The following is a 27,774-nucleotide window of genomic DNA, read 5'->3' as shown; positions in this document are numbered from 1 at the left end:
TCTGTTAGTTTCAGTCTTTGAGCAAAGGAGGCTCAAGAAAGACCAAGGTAGGAAATGCCAAGATACCCTTTCATTGGAAGGGCATGGCCTGGTGGCAGGTGGAAGCTGACTGAAAAACACAAGGATGGAAGCACGAGTAACATCCAGTAGGCTGATGAAGTAGGTCAGTCAGAGTCTGCAAGCTGGAGCCAAGGTGAGTGGCTGACAAACACAGAAAGTCAAATCCAGCAGATGTCCTGAATGAGGATGTGAGGGATCAAGTCGAAAGAAGGGTATTTCTGACAGCTTCCAGGTTCCTTACTCAGACAGCTGGGTAGACAGTGGCGCATCCACCAGTACAAAAGGAGCAACTCAGTGAGGAAAAATAAGTTCAGTTTTGCATAACCGGAGGCTGAAGTGCCTACACAACGTCGGGAAGGCAGATGGAACGGGACCCCAAGAGGTCAGGGGTAGAGTCAGAAGCCACTCGGTCTTTCAAAGAACCAGGCAAGAGAGGCGGCAGGTGAGAGAGGGGCCCCGAATGGTCCCAGGAGAGTCCAGCCTAGTGGAAAGTTCGGTCGGAGGCTTCACGGTCGCGCAGCGAACTCCAGAGGCCACAGGCACAGAGCCTCGCGGTCCTTCCGCCCGTTGAGCCTCGTCGCATTTGCCATGGCCAGGCCGCGCGGGCCCCACTTCCGCTTCCGGTCCCGGGATCTTGGCGGCGAGCAACACGGGGCGGAGCCTCAGGTACCTGGCGGAAGGAGCAGCCTTCCGGCGGCTGGTGGGCTCCTGCGAGCAGGCGCGGCCTGCCTCGGCGGGGAGACTGGCAGCCCCCGGCGGATGCGGCGGCCTCCACCCTCGGGCCCCACGGCGGCCCCAGGGCGTGAAGGCGACGCTCGGAGGCCTGAGGAAGAGAAGCCGGAGGCCAGGGCCAGGCGAGGCGGGAGGCTGCGGCCCTGAGGCGAGGGGGCACGAGGAAAGCAGGCAGAAGAGGAGGATGGTGGCTCAGGCGTCTGGGAAAGAGGTGGAAAGTGACAAGTCGGGTGAGGCATCCGGGACTGGGAAGGCCTTACTTAGCGAGGCGGCGAGTGGAGCGGCTGGGAGGACATGGGGGCCTTTCAGACCCATCTGACTGGCCCACTTTAGAAGCAGCGAAGGAGGCGGAGCTCCCATTGCAAGAGGGAGGACGCAGTAAGAGAGCACTTAGGGGTCACTCCCTTTCTAGCCTTTGCACCCATTCTCCTTCACGCGTGTTTTATCAGTAGCTTTTCACTTGAATCTACACGGGGTTTACTGATGCGCACAGTTGACCAGAAAGAGGGAAAACACAGGAATTCATTTAAATAAAGATATTTATTCCGTTAGGGTGTCTTAGTCAGAAGTACTATAAAAGGAGGTCTTCCCCTGGTAGCTCCCCTGGTAAAGAATCCTCCTGCAATACACGAGACCCCGGTTCCATTCCTGGGTGGGGAAGATCTCCTGGAGAAGGGATAGGCTACCCACTCTAGAATTGTTGGGTTTCCCTGGTGGCTTTGGAGAAGGCAATGGCACCCCACTCCAGTACTCTTGCCTGGAAAATCCCATGGACGGAAGAGCCTGGTAGGCTGCAGTCCATGGGGTTGCTAAGAGTCGGACACGACTGAGCGACTTCACTTTCATGCATTGGAGAAGGAAATGGCAACCCACTCCAGTGTTCTTGCCTGGAGAATCCCAGGGATTGGGGAGCCTGGTGGGCTGCCGTCTATGGGGGGGTCGCACAGAGTCGGACATGACTGAAGCGACTTCGCAGCAGCCTGGTGGCTCAGACAGTAAAGAATCCGCCTGCAATACAGGAGACTTGGGTTGGGAGGATCCCCTGGAGAAGGGCATGGCAACCCACTCAAGTATTCTTGCCTAGAGAATCCCCATGGACAGAGGAGCCTGGCGGGCTACAGTCGATAGGGTCACAAAGAGTCGGATACACCTGAGCAACTAACCACAGCACAGCACAGCACTATAAAAAGGACTCCTACTAGTGAGCCACTTTGGCTAGTGTGGAGTGATCATGCTAGAGGTTATTCAACTGCGTTAGAATTTATACAGGTTTGTATGTAGTTCCTTAATAGAAATTAGGCCTTTGATTTTAAAAACAAACCTATGTTTTCCTAGAGCTATTCAGGAAAATAAAAATGGATGACTTCACTTTTTTTTTTTTTTTTAAATTTGTATTGCTTTTCCTCCCTCAATATAAAATCTTCTCTGGTATTTTTTGTTGTTTTGATCAGCCAAGGAAAAAAGAAAAGTTACTGAAGCCTCAAGTGATGATCCACAGCCAGGGATTGACCTGGTAAGAAAGGAATCATTAACCAGTTCGGAATCTTTCCCAACAGTGGAATGCAGTGAATTTCAAAGTATGGCTTTCTTGCAGTCTTTGGGTAAGGAAAGGTTGGTAGAAGGTATTAAAAGAAGAATTCGAATTAAAAAATTTAAAAGCTTAGAAAGCCCAGCTCTCAAAATGACTGAAAATAAGGCTACACAAAATAGTAAGGTTGAATTCCAAGATGAACTGTACAAGAATACTGTGAAATATTCTTGTAACAGCTTGTCACCTGAAGTAGAAAATAATTCCACTTTAAAATTACATGATTGCAGTTGTCTTTCCCATTCCAAGGATTGTAATGATGAAAATAACCTTGCGTATAAACCTGATGGAGGATGTATGCATGTACCAGAAAATTCCTCAAAGTCAAAGAAAGAAAACCCTAGCAGTCTTATAGATAAGACTGATCCAAGCAATACTCCTCAGCTTTTACAAACTGAAGAAAACTTAATGCGAGTAAGTCAGTTATTGCTTGAAGAAAATGATTCATACCTAAGTAAAAATAATGGCATGTTTTCCTGCCTTCAAAGTGAAAAAAATAAACATTCAATAGAGGAGAGCAGTATTGGGAGAAAATCCAGAAAAAGGATGAAGGTGTCTGAAAAAAGAAATGGAATGGTTATTGAGATGAAGTTTTCTAATATGTGTAACAAATCTGAGCTGATGTTACAAGGAAACCAAACAGGTGCTGAAGGTAAAGAAACAGAGACTTTAGAAGCTAAAAAAAGTTCTTTGAAAGTTTTGAGAAAAGTAAATAATAATACGCTGTCACCGATGGATCCTTTATTAAGTCTTGCAGAAACAGGGAAAAAAACAAGTCCTGAACATTATGCAAATGCTGTGTTTCAGAAAGCCCTTGAGCAACTTTCAAAAGAAGAAACAAAGAATGTTTCACAGCCTTTAAGATGTACCAGCATGGATCCACCAGAAGATTATTTTAAGTCAATGAAAAACTCATTAGTGAAGTCACTTAGTGATTGCTTTCCTATTGAAAAGAGGTCTTCTAGGGAAGGCTTAAAGAATGAAGCTGAAGAATCTAAATATAGCTGTCACAGAACAATACCAATGACTGGCAAAAGAACTTGGCCTTGTTATTCATGTGCTAGAATATCTGCCCAGTGTTGGAAAAAAGCTTCCTTGCCACAAAGTTCTAGGCAAGATGATTTTCTTAAACATCAAACGAATCAAACTCACTTAATTGACTCCAAATTAATGCTACAAAGTTCTGTAACAGAAACAAACAGTGCATCTTCAAGTATAGAAAAATTGGATTCTAATTTAAATTGTTTACCTTCAATCTCTACAGTGGAACCTACTTCAGTGGTTATAAAGGAACCTATAGTCAATGATGATGAAAAAATGAAGTCAGAGGAACTAAGCAGAATTGCATCAGAGGTAGTTTCTAATATTACTGAAGATACTCCATTGACTAATGTGACTCACAACTTAACAGGAAGTAAAAAAAAAGATAGAGGGAATTTAACAAAACTGAATTTGACGGTGGCTTCCCAGGATGGCCAGGAAGCAAGTAACTCTACAAGCAAAACTATTCATCGAAAAGCATGCATTACTAAGCAAGCACTGGTTGTTCCAGACCTAGTTAAGATACTGAACACAGGACGGCTGACTAATTTTAAAATTCCTTTACTTAAGAACAAAACAGAAAAAAGAAAAGAAATTAATGCCAAGTCATCAGAGAGAGAAGTATATAGTCCCCTAGAACTTCTTGACAGTTTATCTGGAGCAGAGGTAAGGCAGAGTAGGACTAAAGAAAATGCTGTCACAGTAACTTCACGACCTCAATCTTTGAGTATACAGCATAGTGTAATTCCAGTGCAAGCTAGTTCTGACTCATTCTGCAGTAAGAATTCCTGTATTATTGCTCCAAGCTTTTTAAAGCAAGGTAATAGTAATAAACCATCTAGCCACATCTCTGCATCAGGCCATATCATTTCTAATAAGGCAGCTGGTTCTCTTACAGTTGAAAATAATACATTTTCTTGTGATCCTGGATGTAAAGAGACAAATCCCACCTTCTATTCCAATGAACAAGAACCATTCAAAGCAGTTTCCTCTGAAGTTAGTGGTAGAAAAATGTCTAAGAACTTTTCAGAAATTAAAGTGGGGTTTCCAGATATTCTGAAAGCATATGAAGATGATGTCCTCTTAATTGATGTAATTCAAGATGACCCAGACCTCTTTGGAGTCTCCAGTGAAGGGGAACTCTCATTTCCTTCAGAGGTTCCCATGATAAGCCAGGAGCCCAATGTTGCTGAAGAGCATCAATCGGCAGACTCCAAGCACATGGAACTTCCAGAAAAAAAAGAACCAAGCGATGACTTGAGGTATGCATGTTCAAATATGCCTTTTGGTGCAGATTATTGTTGCAGGTTTCAAAAGGACTTTCTGGTCATTAGGTGTCACTAATTTATTCAGTGATCATATTTTTGACGCTCCATTATTTTTTCAACCCAGTTATTTATTAAATGTAATATAATGTATTATTGCTGAGACCTGGAAGTGTCATTATCCTGAAACTTAGACTTGAAATAAAATTATTATTATATTTGAAATTATAATGGAGCAGATCAGCTGTTTGGAGTTTTAAATGGTGGTTTATAAAGTGGCTTTTTAAATTACTGAGATTGCTTCTTTCAAAAGTCACTTAAATTGATCTCCATGTTTTTTAATCATTGTAAATATACAGATATACTTTCATTTCAATCAAGTTACTTATTAAGAAAAGTGCTGTGTATATATTTTAACCCATTTTCTGTGGCTTCCTTTTTAGATAAAAAATTTATTTTTCAGTTGTCAGAGAAACCTTGGAAAAGTTTATTTGAATTAAAATTTAAAAGTAAATCAAAAGTTAAACTAATTTTCAGAGGGAAAAAGCTTAAAATTTTTTTTCATGGTTTTCTTTTTAGGGAGATGGTTTTAAATGATAGCTTAGTCCCCAAAGAGGGTGAGTTTGCCTGAATCAGCTTTAAACAGAGCCAAGTAATAACCTTCATGTTCAGGAACTTGATCTATCTGATTGGCCCAAATTTTATTTAATATTATATTTTATTAAGTTTCATAATTTTGAAGCTCTAATTTGTTTTTGTATGTTACAATACTTGAATATTGGAATGTTTTATGAACAGAGTCAAAATAAGAAAACACGTTCCACTAAGATTCAATGGTACGTGACTTAAAATTCTCTGGTATTTATAAATTTAGCGATACTACATTCTTCTTGATGTTCTTAGTGTTACAAGAACTTGTAACCTATCACCCAATAGAGTACTTTCTATATCCCAAAGGAAGAAGCAATAGCTCTATTATCTTTAGATAATAATAATTATCTACTGTTTTAAAAACCATGTAATGAGGATGGTAATCTGCCCATTTTGAAGTGGAAAAAATGAGGGTGACAAGTTGTCACTTGTCCAGGTTGACACTACTAGTAACAGAATCTGAACTTGAACTATCTTACTTTAAAATTAATGGTCAAGGACTTAACCTTTATAGCCTGACCTAGGTTTCTGAGTCTTCTCCTTGCCCTAATAGCTCTGTGACCTTTTAGGCAAATTATTTTACCTTATCTGTTAGAAGGGGAGGTACTTGCCTCAGGATTGTAAGAATTAAATCAGTGAATGGATGGGACAGGTATTAGTTTGACACTGGGTGAATAGTGAGAGCTCAGGAAAGGGTAGTTATTAAAGATGCTTTTAACTCTTCCTCTACCATGCTTCCCTTGAGGAAAGCAAAGAGAAATCAGAGCAAATCTGGCATTCAAAAGCAAACATCTGTTAGTTAACAGGATGTTGACAGTGAACTGCAATTGAAGGGAGAAAGAGAGAAGTGTTATGAAGTGGGCATAAAGTTTGTTTTTTATAGTTTTTTTCCTTTCTTAGAATAATGGCTGATTGCATTAAAATGACACATGTTCATTACAATAGACGTGTAAAAGGGAGGGAACCCCACCACCCAAAATAACAAATTAATTACTCAAAATTTGTGTGCATCATTCCAGACTTCTGTCTAGGCATGTATGTGGATATAATTTCAGAAAAATTAGATCATGCCACTTTTTAGTAAAAACATCTAATTTTACTTACACTTAACTTGGGGAAGGAGAGACTGAAGTGAAACTAAAGGAATTGCTGAATCAAAAACCTCCTTACCACAAGAAATTAGTTCCTAACAGTCGGTCCCAAGCTAATAAGAAAGATTATTTTAAAGCTTGAGTTTTGTAATCATGACTTTTAAAAATTGTGTTCTAACTTCAGACAGTAACATTTGCTTTCCTGATAAAAGACGAACATATTCACTTTTTCTCCCAATCTTGCCCCTTACATTTTTCTTAAAATTTTTTGTTTTTTCTTATTAAGGCTTGTGCTGTTTACATTCTCATCAATAATCTGAATTTCCAAAGACTCTTCATTCTATATTTAAGTTGATTCAGTCTTTACCATCAATTCTTTTTACTCTCCTTTAATCTTGACTATTTTGATTCATTTCTTATTTGACTAGATTTCAGAGCAATTTTTTTCAATGGTTCTTCATTGCTGTGTTTCCTAAGATCTTGGGCACATAAGAATGCCTATTGTCTCCGAACAAATTGGGTAAAAAATTCTTAGTTTATATTTTTTCTTCTCACAACTATATAGTTATTCATCCCAGCTTTCTGGCTTTGAGTGTTATAGTGGAAAAGTCTGAGGCCAAACTAATTCGCCATTGCCCGTCTCTAAACTGCCTTCTTTTTTTTTTTTCACTTCTTGCTTTCTGTTTTAGGATTATGTATTGTATCAAATTATGTATCAGGTTTTCCTGCCCAAGCTGAACCATTTTGGTTTGCAGTATCAAATTTACTTCAGATAGTTATTCTGTTATTTTAACTTCATTTTCCTTCATGGCGGAAACACCAATGATACTTATATTAGCTCTTCTTTTTCTTTCATTTCTGCTTCTGAAGTTTGGATTTTTAAATAAACTTGAAAATTTCCTTAGTAGTTATTTTAGTATTTTCCTTTTTCTACATTGGAAATACCAGTTTTACAGTTATCTACAGTGCTAGAATAAACTTTTACAGGAAAAAATGGAGGCCTGATCACCAGAGGGTCTAATAGTTGTACAGAAAATTGTTAATGAATTGTTCTAGAACTAGATGAAGCTTAAAATATAATTTCTAACGTCAGCTCTCTCCCTTTTACCAGCCAGTTACTAACTAATACATTCTTTTTTCCTCACTCTGTGACGTTAAGAGTTTGATACCCGTTAGATTCTGAGTTTCTGTTTTGTTGCTGTTCTGTTTCCCAGTCCTGTCCAATTCTTTGTGACCCCGTGGGCTGGAGCACGCCAGGCCTCTCTGTCCCTCACCATCTCCTGAAGTTTGTCCAAGTTCATGTCCATTGCATCAGTGATGCCATCCAGCCATCTTATCCTCTGTCTCCCCGCTCTCCTCCTGCCTTCACTCTTTCCCAGCATCAGGGTCTTTTCTATAGAGTCAGCTCTTCGCATCAGGTGGCCAAAGTATTGGAGCTTCAGCTTCAGCATCAGTCCTTCCAACAAGTATTCAGGGTTGATTTCCCTTAAGATTGACTGGTTGGATCTCCTTGATGTCCATAGGACTCTCAGGAGTCTTCTCCAACACCATAGTTTGAAGGCATCAATTCTTCCGCACTCTTTTTTACAGTCCAGATCTCACAATCATATATGACCACTGGGAGGACCATAGCTTTGACTATACAGACCTTTGTCGGCACAGTAATGTCTCTGCTTTTCAGCACACCGTCTAAGTTTGTCATAGCTTTCCTGCCAAGAAGCAAGTGTCTTCTGATTTCATGGCTTCAGTCACCATCCGCAGTGATTTTAAAGTCCAATAAGAGGAACTCTGTCACTACTTCCACCTTTTCCCCCTCTATTTGCCATGAAGTAATGGGGCACTGACTCAATAGACATGAGTTTAAGTGAACTCCGGGAGTTGGTGAAGGACAGGGAGGCCTGGCGTGCTGCAGTCCATGGGGTCTCAAAGAGTCGGACATGACTGAGTGAACTGAACTGAATGGGGCCAGATGCCATGATCTTAGTTTTTTTAATATTTTAGTTTTAAGCAGCTCTTTCACTCTCCTCCTTCACCCTCATCAAGAGGCTTTTTAATTCCTCTTCACTTTCTGCCATTAGAGTGACGGGAGAAACAGCAACTTCTGATATGCGGATGATACCACTCTAATGGCAGAAAGTGAAGAGTTCCTGTTTTACAGAAATAGAAATTGAAGATGGCTAAGCCTGGAAATTTTCAGAAGCTCTAGACTATCTCTTCTTGGTAAAATAGGTTGATGAGCCTGAGTTAATTTAATGGTTGGGGGAAGTAGTCTCAGACCTTGTTAAGGAGAATTTGTAAGGTATTTCAGTTATGTTAGAATACTTATTCATTGTCGATCTCCACAGTGTTGGAAGTCCATATTAAATTTCAAAGCATTAGCATGTTAGAACTCATTCCTGAAGACTTGAACTGATAAACTTAGAAATGGATAATGAGTAAAATTGGTAAAACTTTTGAGTTAGCCTGTGAGTTTAGTTAGAGATCTGAAAATGTCTGTAATAGTCAATGCTGTTAATCTGTACTAGGACACAGCATTATCTTCAGTCACAACTTAATTATATACTAAAATTTCAATTGAGTGATATTATACAATGGATCATTGAGATTTTAAAAGTCTGCCAAATATTCAAGAGAATTACTATTAATATATAGCTGGGGCTTCCCTGGTGGCTCAGTAGTGAAGAATCTGCCTGCCAATGCAGGAGACACAAGTTTGATCCATGGGTCAGGAAGATCCCCTGGAGAAGGAAATGGCAAGTCACTCCGGTATCCTTGCCCGGGAAATCCCATGAACAGAGGATCCTGGCGGGCTACGGTCCGTCAAATCACAAAGGGTCAGATGTGAATTAGTGACTACACAACAACTATATAACTAGGGAATTGGGAACTAAAGTGTTTGAAATGAAAATATGTAAACGGAGGTACAAGAACACTCAGTTCAGTTCAGTCACTCAGTCAGTCCGACTCTTTGCAACCCCATGAGCTGCAGCATGCCAGGCCTCCCTGTCCAACACCAACTCCCAGAGCCTACCCAAACTCATGTCCATTGAGTCAGTGGTGCCATTCAACCATCTCATCTTCTGTCGTCCCCTTCTCTTCCTTCCCTCAATCTTTCCAGCATCAGGGTCTTTTCAAATGAGTCAGCTCTTCACTTCAGGTGGCCAAAATATTGGAGTTTCAGCTTCAGCATCAGTCCTTCCAGTGAATATTCAGGACTGATTCCCTTCAGAACTGACTGGTTGGGTTTCCTTGCGGTCCAAGGGACTCTCAAGAGTCTTCTCCAACATCACAGTTCAAAAGCATCAATTCTTCTGCACTCAGCTTTCTTTATAGTCCAACTCTCACATCCATACATGACTACTGGAAAAACCATAGCTTTGACTAGATGGACCTTTGTCGGCAAAGTAACGTCTCTGCTTTTGAATATGCTATCTAGATTGATCATAACTTTCCTTCCAAGGAGTAAGCGTCTTTTAATTAGTTTAGGAAAGAGGCTTTGTATGCTGTTGTTTGTTTGATGCTCAGTTGAACCCACATCTCTTACATCTCCTGCATTGGCAGGTGGATTCTTTACCACCTGGGAAGCCCAGATAAGAAGGCTGAGAAAAGCCAAAATTTGTACTGCTCCTTAGCGATTGGATTAATTTAGATTAACAAAGGGAAAAAAGTTTGAGTCCCATTAGACCCATGCCTAGCATGAATGTACCCTGGGTAAACTATATCATCTCAAGAAACCCACTCCACTTACTTCCCCAGAATCTTAGAAAATTAGTTTTGTCCCCCCAAGAGATTGGCCTTCTGTCACCAGGTTTACCATGCCAAATTCTGGAAAAAACAAAAGAAAAACCAGTTTCCAGCAAAAGTAAAGGTCATCCTCTTTCTCTCTCTCATGTATTGTATATAGACTCCTTGGCCTGTGTTTCAAGAAGTTCACCTTGGTCCATTCTCCCTTTTCACTGAGTGTCTGAGGCACTCTAATTCTAGTACACAATTTTACACTTAATTGTAAGAACTAACATTTCGTGTCTGTCCTATGATAGCTACATTTATTATTTCAGCAAGTGGAACCATTCAGAGATTGAAACTGGCCCTATCTTTAAAACTGAGTCAAAGTCACTAACTTTCCAAAGAACACTCAGCTCAGTCAGTATCAGAGCTGAGATCTGGACCCAGGCCCACCTGCTCCAAAATCTGTCTTCCCTCCCCAAAAACAGCATGCTGGAAGAGTGGCATTTTGGCTCTTTCTATGGCTTCAAATCCATTACTCTATAGACTGCCAGCAAACATTGTTTTCTTTTGGCCCCTTTCCTTTCTCATCTCATCTTCTTCTTTAAAGTATCAGGTATAAAGAAGCATCATTACTTTTTTGTCTTTTGGACCACATAAACCATTGTTTGTTTTTGCTAGAATAAATAGTATTGTACTTGATGGAGTTATTATTTGTAATGTCAGGAAACCAAGCACTGCACATCATGGCATCAGGCTTGGGAACCTCTGGCCCAATTAATTGGATATTGTAGTATTTCTCTGCTTTTGGCCACTACTATCTACAGAATAATTGCCCCAGTAAGTTTAGGGTAGTCTTTTTCACAGTCAGTATGTGAATATATAAATAAGTGAACATTGACTGCATTCAGCTATAGTTAGCACCTCAAAAGGAAGCAATAACATTCTGAATTTTTCTTGGGCAATCGTTTTCAAGTTTTTTCTGTTAATAATTATTCTAGAGCTGTCATCTTCAAACCTTTTTGTCAGTTACCCATACTAAAGATACATTTTACATTACAATCTGGTACATACTTATGAATATGTAAGACACTAGATTTATAAAAATAATATTTTCCTTACTACAAGTGGTGTAGTATCATATTTTTATTTTATTCTGTTTTACTTAAAACTCCTGGTTGGAACCCATTAAATTTCATCACTCCCTTGAAAAATGCTCTGTTAGAGGATAAACTTTATGTAATCTGTGTTGCTCTTCAGAAGCTTCCTTAAGTCTCCTTTTTACTCAGATCTTCTCTTTTGCTTCCCTGTATTCTGTAGCCTCAACCAAGTCTGCTTCTCTGCTTTCTTCCTCCTGCCTTTCGTTTTTATTCCTTTCTGCTCCACTGACACAAAGTTGTAATATATTTATGGGGGTTACAGTTTTATTTTTTCTATTCTAGGTAAATTTAAAAATTTTATGTCTCTTTGTGTCTCACAAATTCAAAATAAAATTACTTCTAACAAGACTGGCATGTGCAATCTTACCTTCCTTGTAAGTTAGTTATTCATAGTGAAAAGTTTCTCACCCTTATGAACTATACCAGCAGTATTAAAAGTACTCTTGTAATACTTTGATATTAAAGCAGTACACTTGCTATACCTATTTACCTTTTTGGGTTTGGATTTTTTTTAAGGTGTAATCTCTTATTTGTCTGGATCCATATCTCTTTGTGAATATAACTTGCAGGATAATTTGAAACATCCTTCAATTCTCTTATTTATTGAGTCAGTTCATCTTTTTCATGCTATTACCTTAAATATCTCTCATGGTTTTTCCTCTCTCAATTCTCACTGCTATTATTTTATTCATATTTTTTCTATATTATTACAATTAGCTCCTAGTTAATCTTCCTGAGCTCTTTTAGTATATCCTCCTCTTCAGTAATTTTCGGAAAGAGAAATTGATCTTCCAGTGACTGCTAGCAATGCTCCAGTGGCTTTCAGCCACCTAAATTGCTTGGCATGGCTTTTTAGGGCTCTTTGGTGGATCTGCATCCATTCTCTCTTTGGCAGCTATGGGGCTGTTGAGGGAGAAAGTGCAAGGAGAGGCTAATAAAAGGTGAGCAGAGCAGGCAGCTCGCTGTTTCCATAATGTCAGATATTTGAATCCTTTTACATATGTTTCTTTATCTGCAAATTCCTTTCTTTTCATTGTTGTCCTTTAAGTCACATCTGAGATGTTATTCTAGGGATTTGTTGCAATAGGTCTCTTGGCCCGTATCTGAGGATATTGTGTATGTGTGCCTTGTCCTATATGGGAAGTTCCTAAACAGGAATATTCATTTGAGTCTCCCTCATGTCTGGCTGATGGAACCCCACTCCAGTACTCTTGCCTGGAAAATCCCATGGACAGAGGAGCCTGGTAGGCTGCGGTCCATGGGGTCGCGAAGAGTCGGACATGACTGAGCGACTTCCCTTTCACTTTTCACTTCCATGCATTGGAGAAGGAAATGGCAACCCACTCCAGTGTTCTTGCCTGGAGCATCCCAGGGACGGGGGAGCCTGGTGGGCTGCTGTCTGTGGGGTCACACAGAGTCGGACATGACTGAAGTGACTTAGCAGTAGCAGCAGCATGTCTGGCCAGGAAGATGTTAGGGTCTGAGTGTACAGAGAGCAACTAGATGCCTATGGACCTTGTTTTCATAGAGTGTTTAGTCTATCCAGGGTTGCAAATGATTAAACAAATACAATAAAATATGACAGGAAAAATACAAGATGTTGAAGGCTTCCTGGTCCTCGTGACATTTAAGATGAACATGGGCTGCCATCTGTGGGGTCGCACAGAGTTGGACACGACTGAAGCAACTTAGCAGCAGCAGGCAATAGGCAAAGAAAAGTGAGAGGGAAGCAAGAGTCTATAGTCAGGCCCACAGGGAAGAGCATGTTACACCTGAGAGACAGAAATAACATGCCATGACAGTGTTCAGGTTGTAGGAAATGAAGCTACAGAATATGCAGAAAGCTCAGTTGTGTGGGGCTTTGTAAATAGGATGACAGTAGAATTGACCTTTTGAGTTGCAAAAATTTTGAGAGGGACATGGGGAGGTATTAATAATTCATACACCAGGTTAAGAGGCATACACAAATCATCCTAGATAAACTAGAATCCATGGTGAGTTTGAACTTTATCCTAAGAACATACCAGGATTCACTGAAGGACTTCTTAACTAGAAAATTTGATCAGATTTACAGTTTAAAAATCATAATATCTTTGGTGTGGAAAATAAATTGGCAAGGAGCTGTTGTAATAACTAGATCAAAGCACATGGTGACTTCAGCCAGAAGTGGGGGTGGATTTAAGAGAGATTTTAGGAAGTGCAGATCTATTCATCAAGTGGTAGCAAGGTCCAAGGTAGGAGTTAGGGATGATACCTGGTTTCTCTTGTTTCAAAGAAGGGCATTTACAGTTCCCTGATCAGAACAGTCAGGACTGTGGAACAGTGCTGGTTATGAGCTCAAATTTAGACATGTTGAGTTGAAGAGACCTTTGAAATACTGAAATGGAGATACTCTAGTAAATAGACATGAGTCAAGATGGGGTGGGGGAGATTTGTATATGTTTCTGTCTTGTTTGTAATTTTATTTTTCCTTTCTTTAAACTGTATACTTATAATTTGCAGCCTCATGAGTTTTCTAGGTGTAATCTAAAACTGTCCCACAACACACACACGCACACACACACATACACAAGGCAGAGGGAAACCAGAGAAAGAGGTAAATCACTCCAGATTAATAGGAGTGATTTAAACCTGTTATAATAAGCAAACGAACTTACTTTCGAGGCTTGTCTTGGGAAGCTGCATGATGAGCAGATCTTCACTCCAGTCCACCAGAACCTTTTCTTGTTTGGAATGTGCTGGGTCTTTGTTGCTCGTGTGGGCTTTTCTCTAGTTGCAGTGAGCAGGGGCTATTCATTGGCCGTGGTGCACGGGCTGCTTGTAGTGGCGGCTTCTCTTATTGTGAAGCACAGGCTGTAGAGCACACCAGCTTCAGTAGTTGTGGCTCATGGTCTCATTAGTTGCAGTTCTCAAGCTTTAGAGTGCAGGCTCAATAGTTGTGGTGCATGGGCTTAATTGCTGCACGACATGTGGGATCTTCCTGGATCGGGGATCAAACCCCTGCCTCCTGCATTGGCAGGAGATTCTTTACCACTGAGCCACCAGGGAAGACCCCCCAGAATATTTTAAGATTGCATAGAAACCTTAACTGAGTTCAGTCACATAGAGCATCCAGATGGGCTCAACAGCACCTGCCATCCCCCGGCAGTGTCCTTGGGCACCTTCCAGTGTGGGGAAGGCGAGCAGAAAACCCAGTCCAAGGACACATGAAGACATGAGGGGTCCCAGATGCTGGGGCAGGCTCACAGGCGGCCAGCAGTTACCTCCTCTCAGCCACCGCCTCTAACAACTTCTGTTTCTAGTATTTATGTTGGGGGGAAAATTACTTCATGTTTTCCAAAGCCTTCAAAGAATGGTGTATGTAAAATGTTGTGTTTTCTTCTTTCTTGGCTAGGAAGTATCCCTGAACCAATGGGCAGTCATAGAACTGTAGGATAAGTTTAATAAAACTCATTTATTAAAGGAATAAATAGTAAGGTCATGGGTGTTTATTCTATTGTGTTTGGTGTACTTTTATTTATTTTTTGTCTTAGGTTTTTAGAAGTGGAATAATATTAGGCCATTTTTTGAGTGGCTCCTGTAAATGTAGTTTTCATTTGTTGAGCCTATGCCATTGGCTTTAAGAACATTTTGTCTCATTTAATTGTCACAGTAACTTCATGGGTGGGTGGTATTCTCATTTTATAGATGTGGTTAGACTCAAAGAAGTTTAATAATTTTGCCACAATTGACATAGTAAGTGGCAGAACAATATTCGAACCCAGGTTGGCTTAACGACAGTTAAGCCATAGCTGTTACTATTAAATCTTAGGTTGTCTTCAGGGACTACCAAAAAAAAAGACTCAAACTGCTCTCAAACTCATCCATTTACATTGACAGTAAGACACACATATGCATCCTTGAGAGTAGGGTTAGTCATTATCTTGCATTGGTGTAATACTTTAAAAAATGTTTCAAATGCTTGGTGTATGTTCTCAGTTCTCTCTGAGTAACAAAGTTTGAATGGCAGCAGTTCCTAACCATTGTGGCGAATGTGATTAAAGAATCAAATTCAGAATTGATTTAGGTGTGTGTCCCCAAATAGTACTCTGACCTTGGAGGACTTGAGCTGATGTTCACCAGCTGCTAAAGCTAGTGTTATATAATGTTTAGAGAAGTGGATAGTTCTGCAAGAATATGTGATAATGTTTAAGCTCTGTTTGCTTTGTAATAGAGAACTGCCTGTACCAGATCCTGGATCAATGAAGTCAGAGATCTGTGCTTCCTTGTCAGCAGGTAAAACTTGACATTTTCATAATGTATAACATTGAAGTGTTTTTGTATCTCTATTTAGGCACAGTCAGAATGAATTTATTTAAAAAGGAAGCTTTTCATTTCAGAGTCTCTCAACCCTGTTGTACACACTTTGTCAGTTTTTCTCAGTTTTAACTGCCTGGTTGGCAGATCAGATTTTGAGAAATTTTCCATTTGATTATTTAATAAATAACTTTGTTAGGCTTTATCTACAAAAGATAATTGAACTCAGCAATTTTTGTAGTCTTATTTTGAAACCAAAATATGTACTTAAGCTTAATCATATTTTAAATGAGTCCTTTTTAATATTTTTTATAATTAACAGTTAATCATAAGTTTAAATAACCAAATCTTTGCAGGAAATAATTTAATTGGAAAGTTAATTTCAGAAACTTTCAGGTTTTAAAAATGTATTGAAAATAACTGGACATGATCAAGAAAGATTCTTAAATTTATCTTTATGTCTTAATTTTGTGTTACTGCCATATCTTTTTATACCATGTAATGGAGTTATTTTGATAGAGAGGGAGGAATAAATGTATAATTTGCTGAAAATGCTACTTCATATTTGTCACATTGGACTTTAAAAGAGTCTCTGAATTCTAACTCACTTTTAGAACAGTCTCTAAATGACTTGGTTATTTTGCCATTTAAAGTTTCTACAGTTGAATATTATTTCTTTTCAGCAAGTAAAATAAAACATGATTCCAAAGATGCAAACATTTCCTTAGGAGAAGTTACTCATGAAGCTTCTTCAAATGAAAAACTGGGAGGCCTAAGTGAACAGACAAAAAGTTCAGACTTGGACGAAAAGGTACTAGAGAATCTTTTGCATTTCCTTATTTCTTGGTCCAGATGGTGGTAAATATAGAAGTTCATCTTAGCTCTACACTCACGCAACAAGGATAATGCCTTTTTGTTGAGTAAAAGTCACATCATTCTGGCCATGGACTGTATAGTTTGGTACTTGGCATAAGCACAGTATTAACAGACTCTCACTTGTCTCACTTGTCTCACTTGTCTGAGAAAATGGGGTGTACTGTTTAATTACATATTTAGCTTTTAAGGTTCTTCTCAAACCTATATGAATCTTTCAAAATTGTTACATATCTTCCTGCCTCATTAAACACAAAGTACTGAATATCATTTGATATTCTTTGAAATTTTAGAATATCACAGTGCCTGAGTGCTATGAATGCAAGCATCAGTTATTCAACCACAGATGCAGAAGGCCTAGAAATTGGATATAAACCTAATTTGATGTTGAAACACACCACTGGTGTGTGATATGGGGAAAACAGGGTATCGGTTATCTGCCAGATAAAGTATATAATTGTCTTAACCTGTTGAATAATTTAATTGACACCTCAACAACTATTTCATGGTTTCCTCTTTCTCCTTATTCCTCCTAATTTGTCCTCACAGCTAGTGACTTTATTTCCTGCTTCACCAACAAAATTGAAATAATTGGAAAGGAACTTAAGTTCCCACCAATATGTTAGACCACCTACCTGCATCTGTTCCCCAAACTCCGATTTTTCCTGTTACAGTGGGTGAACAGGCCAAGGCTATTCCTTCCACCTGTGTGCTCAAATCTACCTCTTCTCTCTCTCAAAATACGCTGCAACAATTCTCCTTTCATTACTGGATCTTTCTGTTCAACATCAGCATTCTTTTCTCCCATCTTCAAACAAAACCACAAAAAAAGCACTTTCAAGGTTCCGTTTTCCTTTTCAGCAGTCATCCTGTTTCTCCAAAGGCTTGTTTAGACCCACATCTCCAGTCTTTTTCCTCCAGTTCCAAAGATACTCTCCTTCATCTCCACCAAAACTACCCTTCTTACACTCCCCAGCCAACTCCTCGTTGGTGAATCTAATGGACATAGTTCAATCTTAATCTTACTGAAACTGTCACTAGTATTTAGCAGTTAATTACACTTTTGTTGAAATATTTTTTTCACATGACTTTCAGGATAAATATAACCTGCCTGGTGTCATTTCTGTCTGCAACTTCCCAGTTGGTTTTGCTGGTCTCTCCTGATCTCCCTGACCTCTATGTGTTGGAGCAACCCAGCACCTAGACCAGGAATCTGTTCTTTTTTCTGTCTAGATTTGCTCCTTAGATGATCTCATGCAACCTCATTGCACTGAATGCTACCTGTGTGCTAAGACTCTCAAATTCACATCTCCAGCTTGAACTTCTGTGAGCTGCAGAGCTTTGTATCTAGTTGCCTGCTTGACTTTTACACTGGGATGTCCAATTGGGCTTCCCAAACTTAACGTGTTCCAAACTGAACTCCTGTTAAATGTCCCCTCCCCTGCCACATACCAGCCTTTCCTGTCATTTTTCCTCTTTTCTATTAATGGCAACCCCATCCTTGATAAATCACTTAGGCTCGAAACCTTGGATTTCCCTTCCTTTCTTTTTCTCTCACTCCATATGCAGACTGTAAGGAAATCCTGCTGGCCTCAGCTTCAGATGATGTCTGGCAATTGTCCTCTTTTCTTCACTCCCACCCACACCACATCACACCCAGGCCCAGCCTGTATCATCTCCTGCCTGAATTACTGCAGGGGCCTCTTAACATTTCTCCAGCTTCTAATATTATTATCTTATAGTTTATTGTCAACACAGCATAGGTTAGACCATGTTATTCTTCCCCTTCAAATTCAAATTCTCCAGTGGCTTTTAATATTCAGGCTCAAAGCCACAGTCCTTACTATGACCTACTTGACCTGCCCCCCTCCTCCTCCCCAGCTTTGGTTCCTCTCTGATCTGACTACTCTCCTTAGCTCTTGCACTCTGACCACCTTAGCCTCCTGCTGTTCTTGGAACAAACCAGGCTTTTTCCCACTTCAGGGCCTTTGATTTTGGCATTTTATCTCCTAAAAAAAAAAAAAAAAAAAAACTATATAGCTGACTTTCTTATTTCCTTCACATCTTTACTCAGATTTCATGTTCTCAGAGAGACCTCCCCTGGCCATGCAGTCTAAAATTGCAATATTCTCCTTGCTGTCACCATTTCATATCCCCCTTTTTTGTACTTGTCATAATATAACATCCTTTACATTTACTTATTTATGTTTATCTGTCTCCTCCTGCTAGAATGAAACTCCATAAAGGCAAAGATTTTTGTCCATTTTGCTCATAAATGAATCTTTCACACCTAGAGCAGTGGCTAATAGAGAATAATAATATAAATGATTGTAGGTTTTTGTTTCTTGTATGTGTTTCTGTTTGTTTTGGCCACCTTGCATGGCAGGTCATGGGCCAAGCCTTTAACAGATAACATATGGACAGTCCAGATTTACTGAATTAATACCTTACTGTACATGAAATGTGTACTGTTATTTCCCTTCACAGATGAAAACACTGAGACTTAGTATCTTATCCAGGGTCACACAGTAGAGTCCCTTGACTCTGTAGCAGGGGTCAGCAAACCTTTACTTTAAAAGACTAGATAGTAACACTTCTCCGGCTCTGTGATCCCTATGGTTGCTGTCACAGCTACTTAACTCTGTCGCTATAACGAGAAAGAAGCCATAGACAGTATGAAAACAAATGTCAATTGCTGCGTTCAAATAAATCTTTATTTACAAAAACAGGCAGCCTGCAGGCTATTGCTTGCCAACCTTTGCTCTAAAACATTAAAAAATAAACAGTTTGTATCCTGTTCTACTTAAAGCAGAGAGAAGACTTAATGCATTCTCTTCTGCAAGAATAGATTTTAAGAGATGTTTGCCAGAATTCACTGAGTTCTTAACGCTAAATATTTTAAAGATATAGACTGTTTTCAATATTAGCTCTTTTAAAAATAATCCACAAAAGCATTTAGCTGCTTCCTAGAGTGATGCTATTTTTTGGATTTAAGAGAAGAGAAATGATACTTTTATCCTTCTAATACCATGGTGAGCTTCAAAGTATCAACTCTTTACAAAATACATGACCCTGTCAATAATATTTGTCTTTAAGATATCTGGCCCCCAGATTTGGGAATTCACAAATTTTAACTATGTATCACCTTACATTTTAGGAATTTTAGAGGGTAAATAAGTTGATTTATAGGGCATAGGTCTAGACTGCTATTTTTTCTGCTTTTATGTATGGTTTCCTGTGAGTTTTTAGAAATGCTTCCTTATTGATCTCATCTATCTGTATATATTTCTGTCTTTTCCACCTATAGGCCTTGTTTTTTCTTACTTTTATGTCTCAGTTATACTCAGAATCCATATACAACAATCTTTAGGGTTACTGCGGTGGTAATTGCTTCGTGATTCTAGTTTTGAGCCCCAGATAGTCAAAATGCTGGTGTCCTTAATTTTTATTTGGAAACAACTGTAAATTCACAAGAAGTTGCAAAAGTAGTTTCCCCCCATGATTTCATCTTAACACCCAGTATCAGAAGCAGAAATTTGGTGTTAGTATAATGAGGGTGTGCAGTTCTGTGTATTTTATCAAGTGTGCAGATTTTTGTAGCCTGTAGTGCAATCAAGATGATAATTACATCATTACAAAGACCCTCCTAATACTACCTCTTCGTCACACCTCCCTCCCTACCCCTAACATCTGTAAGCTTAGCAACCATTCATGTTTTCCGTCTCTATAATTTGGTATTTTGAAAGAAGCGCCCAGGTTTGCACTTGCTGTGCTCTCTGGTAATGGCATGCTTAGGTTTCTTCAGTAACTTTGGTGGGCTCATCCTCCAGGTTATTTCCCGGGGTAGTAGGCAGTTGAAATGTTTCTTCAGTTCATTTAGTGTCACCTGGGTTGTTTGGAGTCTGCCTTACAAAGGTATAGCTCAAGGGTCAGCTGGAGGTTTGGACCAAATTTAAAGCACATTTCGGGACTTCCTCTCTTAGGCTCTCTCCTTGCCAGGGTCCCCAAACTCACATCCCAGTTTCTGACTTTGCCTCAACTCTGTCTTCTGGTTCTTTGTTTCATTCAGGAGGGCAAATTTTTAGCCTTCCAAGTGGTTACAACTGAGTTCTCCCTTTAAGAATAAAATCATAAAAACAGGACTGTTACCCGGTGTCATTCCCTATTCCTGCTTTTGGTATCTCTCGGGTGTCTTTAGGCAGTTAGTTAGTTAGTTTGTTTGTTTTTGTATTTTGTCTAGGGTTTATAGTTGTTACTTAAAGAAGGATTAGCCCAGTAAGAGATACTTACTTGCCATTTCTTAAACTGGACCTATTGTGTATTTTTTTTATTTTTTGTTTCAAACATTAAACTTTTTATTTTATTTTGGAGTATAGCCCATTAACAATGTTGTAGTAGTTTCAGGTGAACAGCTAAGGGACTCAGCCATACATATACATGTATCCATTCTCCCCCAAACCCATCCAGGCTGCATCCAGTTTTTTTTTAATATCTTGTCTAGGGTTTATAGTTGTTACCTGAAGAAGGATCAGTCCAGTAAGAGATACTTGCCGTTTCTCTAACTGGACCTATTGTGTATTCTTTTTAATTTTATACAAATGATAGCATACCATTCTTTATCTTTTTTAAACTTACTATATAACAGAGAGTGTTTCCTTTCCATATATGTAAGGATGCTTTCTCTTTACAATTATATAATTACCCGCTATATGGATATACTCTGTTCAACAAGTTCCACTATTGATGGGCACTTGGTTTGTTCCCATTTTTTTGCTATTTTAACATTGTTGCATTATGCATCCTTGAGCATAAGGCATTTTGCATATGTGCAAGCATTTTTGGATTGATTCTTAGAAGTAGAATTTTCAGATTGCCCTACATAAAGATTGCTTTGATTTATGCTTCCATCAACATTGTATGGGAATGACAGTTTTCTCCCCCATACACTCACCAACTCAGTATTAAAATTTTTTTTATTTTTGTCCATCTGTGTATTTTTACAAATGATTTTTCATTTGCTTTCCTCTTATGAGTCTAGTTAAGCATCTTTTAGTATGTGTAAAAGTCATTTACATTTTCTTCTGTGAACTTCTTTTTTATGTCCTTTGCCCATTTTTCTTTTCGGATTTTGATCTTTTTTTATTTGTAAGAACTTTTCATATATTAAACATATTGGTTCTCTGTCATATGTTGCCCTAGTTTTTCCTATTTTTCATTTGTATTCAACTTAGTGTAGGAACTTTTTACCTTGAAGGAGCTTTTTATTTTTATTTAGTCCAATGTGTCAGTTTTATTTTATGATATTTGAGTTGTGAGTTGTATTTAGAGAAAGACTTCCCTGTTTTGGAGTTAAAATTTTTCACCTGTATCTTTTTCTAGTATTTTTTGGTGTTATTTATTATATTTAAATTTATCAATATAAATCTAAATTTTATTTTGGAAGAAAGAATGTAGAAACAATGTAACCTTTCTATTATTATTTTGACAGTTGATTTTGCCATCTTAGCATATGAAAATACTTTAAATGTTTGTATTCAGACCTATTGATCCATAATTCATGGTTTCTGCCTTTGGTGTTATCTTAGGCTTTCTCTACCCTCCAAATTACATAACTACTCATCTTTTATTTTCAATACTTTCAGTATTTTTTATATTTAAGTATTTATTGAATGTATTTTGGAATATGGTGAACTGGTGCCAAGCTTATTTTCTATCCAACTAACTACCCATTAGTTGTTCTGTTACTATTTATTGAATCATTTCCTCACAAATATCAAGTGCCATCTTAAATATTTTCAGTTTTTATGTATAGAATGACTCCTTCTCTTTTATTTCATTAATTGCTCAGATCTGTACCAATTCCATACTGTCAATTACTTGAAAAATAAAAACAGTAAGGAAGGCTTGCTTTAAAAGATACCAAAATATTTTATAAATCTAAAATATTTTTGGCTGTTCTTACATTCTTTTTTTCTAAGAAAGAAATATATATTCTTTTCTTTTAAATTCATATTGTAATTTTTTTAATGTATAAATTAATTTGGAGGGAATTAGCATTTTTTACATTTAACATTCTCATCCAGGGACATGTTATATCCTAATATTTCATGTTTCTCAGTTTATTTTTATAGTGTTCTTCCTAAAGGTTATAATAGTGTATATAATGTATACTGTTATTATAAAATATTCTTGTATAAGTTTAGAAAGACTAGAAAGATATAAAGTAAGATATTAAGTGGTTAACTCTGGCTACCCAAATGATGAGTGATTTGGGGGGTTTATTTTGGTGTCTGTTTTTCAAAAGCCTAGTATTTAAGCATGTATAACTTTCTCGTAATTAGAGAATCACAGTTCCCAAGATAGTAATTGTAAAGAGCTTTAAGTATACCAACATTTTAAATAGATATAAATATTCCTAATGAAAAATACATTTATGTTCATAAATACCACCTATAAATAAAAACATTCAAAGCTGTTCTTTCTAAATAAAAGGGAACATGGCTATAATTGTTCAAAATAATTAGAAATGGTAGTTTGCTTAATTAAAGGTGATATCAAAAACTAGGGAAAATGTGTTGATTTATATTTTTCTGAATACTGGAAATTTTGAAGTCAATGTTCAGTGTTTTAAAGAATGTAGAGTAGAATTACTTCTTGGCTTGGCCATAAGCTAGTTGTTTAATTAATATCTAATACATTCTGATCTGGTAAGCCTCGTAGCCTAATATGGAATGTAGAGATATTCACTTACATTTTTTAACCATAATCTCTCCACAGTGTAGATTTTCAGACAAGGTAGCTATTCGAGAAGAAAAAGAAACTATTTCTGAAGTTTGCAGAAGGTTTGTAACATAATTTTTAATTACATAATGTTAAAATAATCATCCATGTAATTTGTGTCTTGAGCATGTTTTTCATTCTCTCTTGTATGTAGTTGGGCTGCTATATCATAAACAGTATGCGGGTATTATTTAACGTGTCAGGTATATACAGAGTCAAGGATATTATAAGTTACTTTAAAGCTGTCACTAACTGTTTCAGCCATAAATTATTTTTTGAGAAAGGAATGAGGAATGGTGATACAATAAAAGAAAGAAAAAGATGCGGATGTGATTGTTATGAAGGTAAGAATAGCTGAAATCAGATGAGCATTGCCGCTTGCGAGTATCTTCTGTGTCTGCAGTGATTAGTACTGAGAGGTACAGTACACTCACTGGGACATACTACAGATACCAAATTTAGGTTTGGAGGGTACCTGGGAGATCATTTGATTCACCTCTCACTCCCACTTTGCTATGAGGCAAGGCACAGTCAGGTCAGGTGACAAATTTGTTCAAGTTCTTTTATGTTAAGACAGTGTTTTTCCAGTTGTGAGCCTTAGAGTAGCAGCATTTTGTGGGAACTTGCCAGAAATGCAAATTATTTGTTCCCATCCCTGACCTACTGAATCAGAAACTCCAGAAATAGGGCCCATCAATCTGTGTTTCAACAAGATCACCAGCTAACCCTGATACATGCTCGAGTCTGAGAACCTTTATGTTAAAGAAAAGCCTAGTTAAGAATTAGATTGGCACAGTATGATTCATTACCGCTTGAAGATCTTAAAAAGAAAATGTGACAAGGTTAACTTTTTTTCCTATAAAAAAACATTATGTTTACAAGCTAAATAGTTGCAACCTGCAGAGTTTTGTCATCACCTTAGCTCTGCCATAAGGACCAGGAGTGTGATATTGGGCAAGTCACCACCTTACCCTGGATTTCATCATCTAATCAAAATAAAAGAAGTTTACTAGAAAATCTTTTCCATCTATAAAATTCCATAATTCATATTTCTTTGTTTTATGTTACCTGGTTCATTTTGTTTTATTTGGAGGAGAGTTATGATGATGGCAGATAATCAGGGCTATCCCTAGTTAGGGAGAAAAGCAGAAATTTTTATTTTGTGTGAAATGATTAAACTCCATCAGTGCTTCTAAGTTTCAACTATTATAAGCATTATCCCCTCTTCTTACTATTTTTACTCACCTATGGCTTATTAGAATTGTATTTAAAGTAAAATGTTTTAGTATCTGAATAAGGACATGAATCTTTCTCTGAGAAAGTAGATGCATTTATATCTGTTAGCTCTGAGGTACTTTGCACCCTTCTGCCTGCTTAAGTTACTTATTTTTCTAGGTAAGTGACCTCAAGATTAGAGTGGTTTTTTTAATTGGTTATATAGGATCTCACTAATTAGAATATAATCAAAGCTGTTTAAATCAGAAGCCTCAAACTACACATTTCTTATACCTTCTTCTCAAAGGTAGATCTCAGGTACATGTAAAAATTTATTATATATACTTGTTCTGAAGAATAACTTTTAATTCATTTGTTTCATTGCACTGTCACTAGAATCATTGAATGGTCTTTTCTGGATCTGGACATTGATCATTGATATAGTTCCTCCTTTAACCTTTTGGCTGGCGTGATCAAAAATATTTTGCTCTAGTTTCAACCCCCACCACCCTACTTCTCCCCATACCCTGGCCATTTAAAAAGTATTGGTTTTCTAGTTAAGGCAGGAAAAACCTATTGAAAATACTGAAGAATCATAGTATATAATAGTAGTATATAGCATAGTATGTAGAACATATATATCATTAGGATGTGTTTCTACTTATTTGATTCTCATTACTTTAATGTTTTTCGAATAAATTTAAATTCTGATTTTGGTTTTTCTGCTCACACAACAGCGATTCTAAAAATACAGAGATTATGGTTGGTGAATGTCACCCAGCAGCACTAGTCTCCAAGCCTCTGTGCTTACCAGTGCCATTGCCGCCTTTGAATCTTAGTGCTCATCAGGAAGACACATTACTGAATCCTTGGATGAATGGTACAATTTTCTTAATAAAATTCTATTGACTTTTGACAATATAGAAATGATACAGGAGAATTTTCTGCCCAAAACAAAAAAGTTAAGGAAAATAATTGAGGGAACTCCCTAATGGTCCAGTGGTTAGGACTCTGTGCTTCCACTGCAGGGGGCACAGGTTTGATCCCTGATCAGGGAAGTAAGCTCCTGCAAGCCGCAGGGTGGGACCAAAAAAAGAAGAAAAAAAAAGAAAATGGAAACAAGCATAGGATATGTTAAGATTAGAAGGTTTGTACCTTTAGTTAGTACTTTTGATTAAACAACTTCTGGGATATCTGTATTTACACAATAGTGGCAATACAGGTAGATTACAGTTTATACCTAAAATATTCATAATTTAGTTGAGTGTTTTAGAAAGTTAAAATGTACTTTATACTTTGTATCATTTTTAATAATTCATAGTGATGTATGTGAACAAAATAAGCTAGATTGAAGAATTAATTTAGAAACAATAAAATCCTCTTGTGTGTGTAGCTCACACCTAACTCTTCCATACCTCCCATCTCTGCCCTCATGCTGCCTGCTTTTGTGTCCTGTAGCAGCAAGCCCATGATTATCACGTTTTTAAAAGCTTTACAGGTGTAACAGTTAAACATACTGCAAAGCTATGCAGCAATAACTTCAACTTGTCCCAAATTATATCTGGATGCAGCCAAAGTAAAAATTAAAATGACTTGAGATAAAAAACATTTCTATGTTATCTTTAGAAAAAATAATTTCTAAATGTCATAATTTCATTTTAAAAGACTAACATTAAGGAATAATGATGCCTGGTATAGTAGTCAGCCTGGGCTGCCGTAACAAAATTCCACAGACTGGGTGGCTTAAGCAACAGATACTCATTTCACACAGTTCTGGGGGCTAGAAGTCCAAGATCAAGTTTCTGGTAGGGTTCAGTTTCTGGCTCTCTTCCTGGCTTACAGACGGCAGCCTTTTCACTAAGTCCTCACATGGCCTTTCCTTGGTACATGTGCTTGGAAAGAGAGAAGGAAAGCTCACTCTTGATGTCTCTGTAAGGACACTGATTCTGTCAGATCACAGCCTCATTTTTATAACCTCATTTAATTTTAATTACTTTCACAAAGGCACATTGGGGGTTAAGGCTTCAACATATGAATTGGAAGAGACACAATTTAGTCCATAACACCTAGGTTTATCAGTAGTTTTCATCCCTACGAAAAGTTTATTATGTGTAATATTTAACTTAATGATCATTTGAATATAGTACTCAATGCTGCTATGTGAGGCTTTTAAGAAAGTATCTTTAGCTTATAATGAATTTAAAATGTTAAATTCAGATCTACACATCCTTAAGGAACACTTAAGGTGTAAATTATTGTATATTTCACAGAACTATACCACTGGCAACAGCCTGTGAATTAAACAAAAGAAGTCCAAAGTGAAATATTAAAACAGATAGTAGTAGTCTGTTCCACTTTATGAAAGTCATGTTATAACATATTGGAATGTAATGTCATTCTTAATCATTTCTAGATTTCAGATTACCAGGGAAACATTCTCTCCTAAAGCTGCAGAATCCTGAAATTTGTGAAATATTTAAGAGGGAAAAAAATGTAGGGGTAAGTATGTTACTTAAAAAGTAATGATTATCTTATCAGCATATACTTTGGGGCTTTCTGGTTTTATTTCCTTATTATCATTTAAGCAGTTCTGGCCATTTTATTGATTTTAGTGAAAAGGGACAGAAAATGAGTAGCAATTTAGAGGATGTTCACAAACAATATAAGACGTTTAAGGATAGGGGAGTGGGGGAGGGATGGGATATCCAAAACAGAAAATAATAGGATGAATAGTTTTCTGTGGTAAAGGAGAAAGCTATTAATAAAAAGCAGTTGATAGGAAAAGCTTATTGTAAATAACTTTCACTCATTACCTTTTTTCTGTTAATTAGAAAAGCTAAGGAAATTTTCAGTTCTAACAAATGCATCTGAAATAAGCATATATAAAAGTAGAAGTAACTTTTTATAAAGCTAAAAAGGGCAGGCACATGACAAGGAGGTAAAGTATAAACATTTAAAGCCATGTGCAGTGAAACAATAGTAACTGGTGGATTGTAAGTTTTACACTAAATGAAATTGCAGAAATTCAGACAAATAACTTAAAATTGATTGTATCATAATTTTTGTTTGGAGTTATTTTTTAATCAAGTTAGCAAACAATTTATCTTGATACCTTTTTTGGACATATATTATTTCTGATTGTTTCAAATGCTTTCTCACTTGATTGCAGTAAGTGTTTTGCAATTAACACAGAAAGGGAATTTGCCTAATTTTCTAGGTGTTCCAGAAGCCACTAGGGTTGATGATACCCCACAGATATTGCAAATTTCATTTTAATACGTTACGTGGCTGTGAGC

At 37.7% G+C, this 27,774-nt stretch overlaps 1 protein-coding gene across 1 annotated transcript in view; it reads left to right on the top strand.

Annotated features, from left to right (window-relative positions):
* Window positions 1–819: 819 nt before the first annotated feature.
* The window catches only part of TOPAZ1 (testis and ovary specific PAZ domain containing 1), a 63,884-nt gene continuing 36,929 nt past the window's right edge, over window positions 820–27,774 (top strand). The window contains 9 exon segments of the mRNA XM_040246003.1: window positions 820–879; window positions 881–1,022; window positions 2,244–4,683; window positions 15,528–15,589; window positions 16,294–16,421; window positions 23,261–23,325; window positions 25,216–25,358; window positions 26,892–26,977; window positions 27,696–27,773. Of these exon segments, the coding sequence (XP_040101937.1) occupies window positions 820–879; window positions 881–1,022; window positions 2,244–4,683; window positions 15,528–15,589; window positions 16,294–16,421; window positions 23,261–23,325; window positions 25,216–25,358; window positions 26,892–26,977; window positions 27,696–27,773 (3,204 nt within the window).

This window comes from Oryx dammah, unplaced genomic scaffold, assembly GCF_014754425.2.
Source record: "Oryx dammah isolate SB20612 unplaced genomic scaffold, SCBI_Odam_1.1 HiC_scaffold_9, whole genome shotgun sequence".
Taxonomy (NCBI): Eukaryota; Metazoa; Chordata; class Mammalia; order Artiodactyla; family Bovidae; genus Oryx; species Oryx dammah.
Note: the sequence above shows the minus strand (reverse complement) of the source record. Positions and strands in the feature narration are given on the sequence as shown.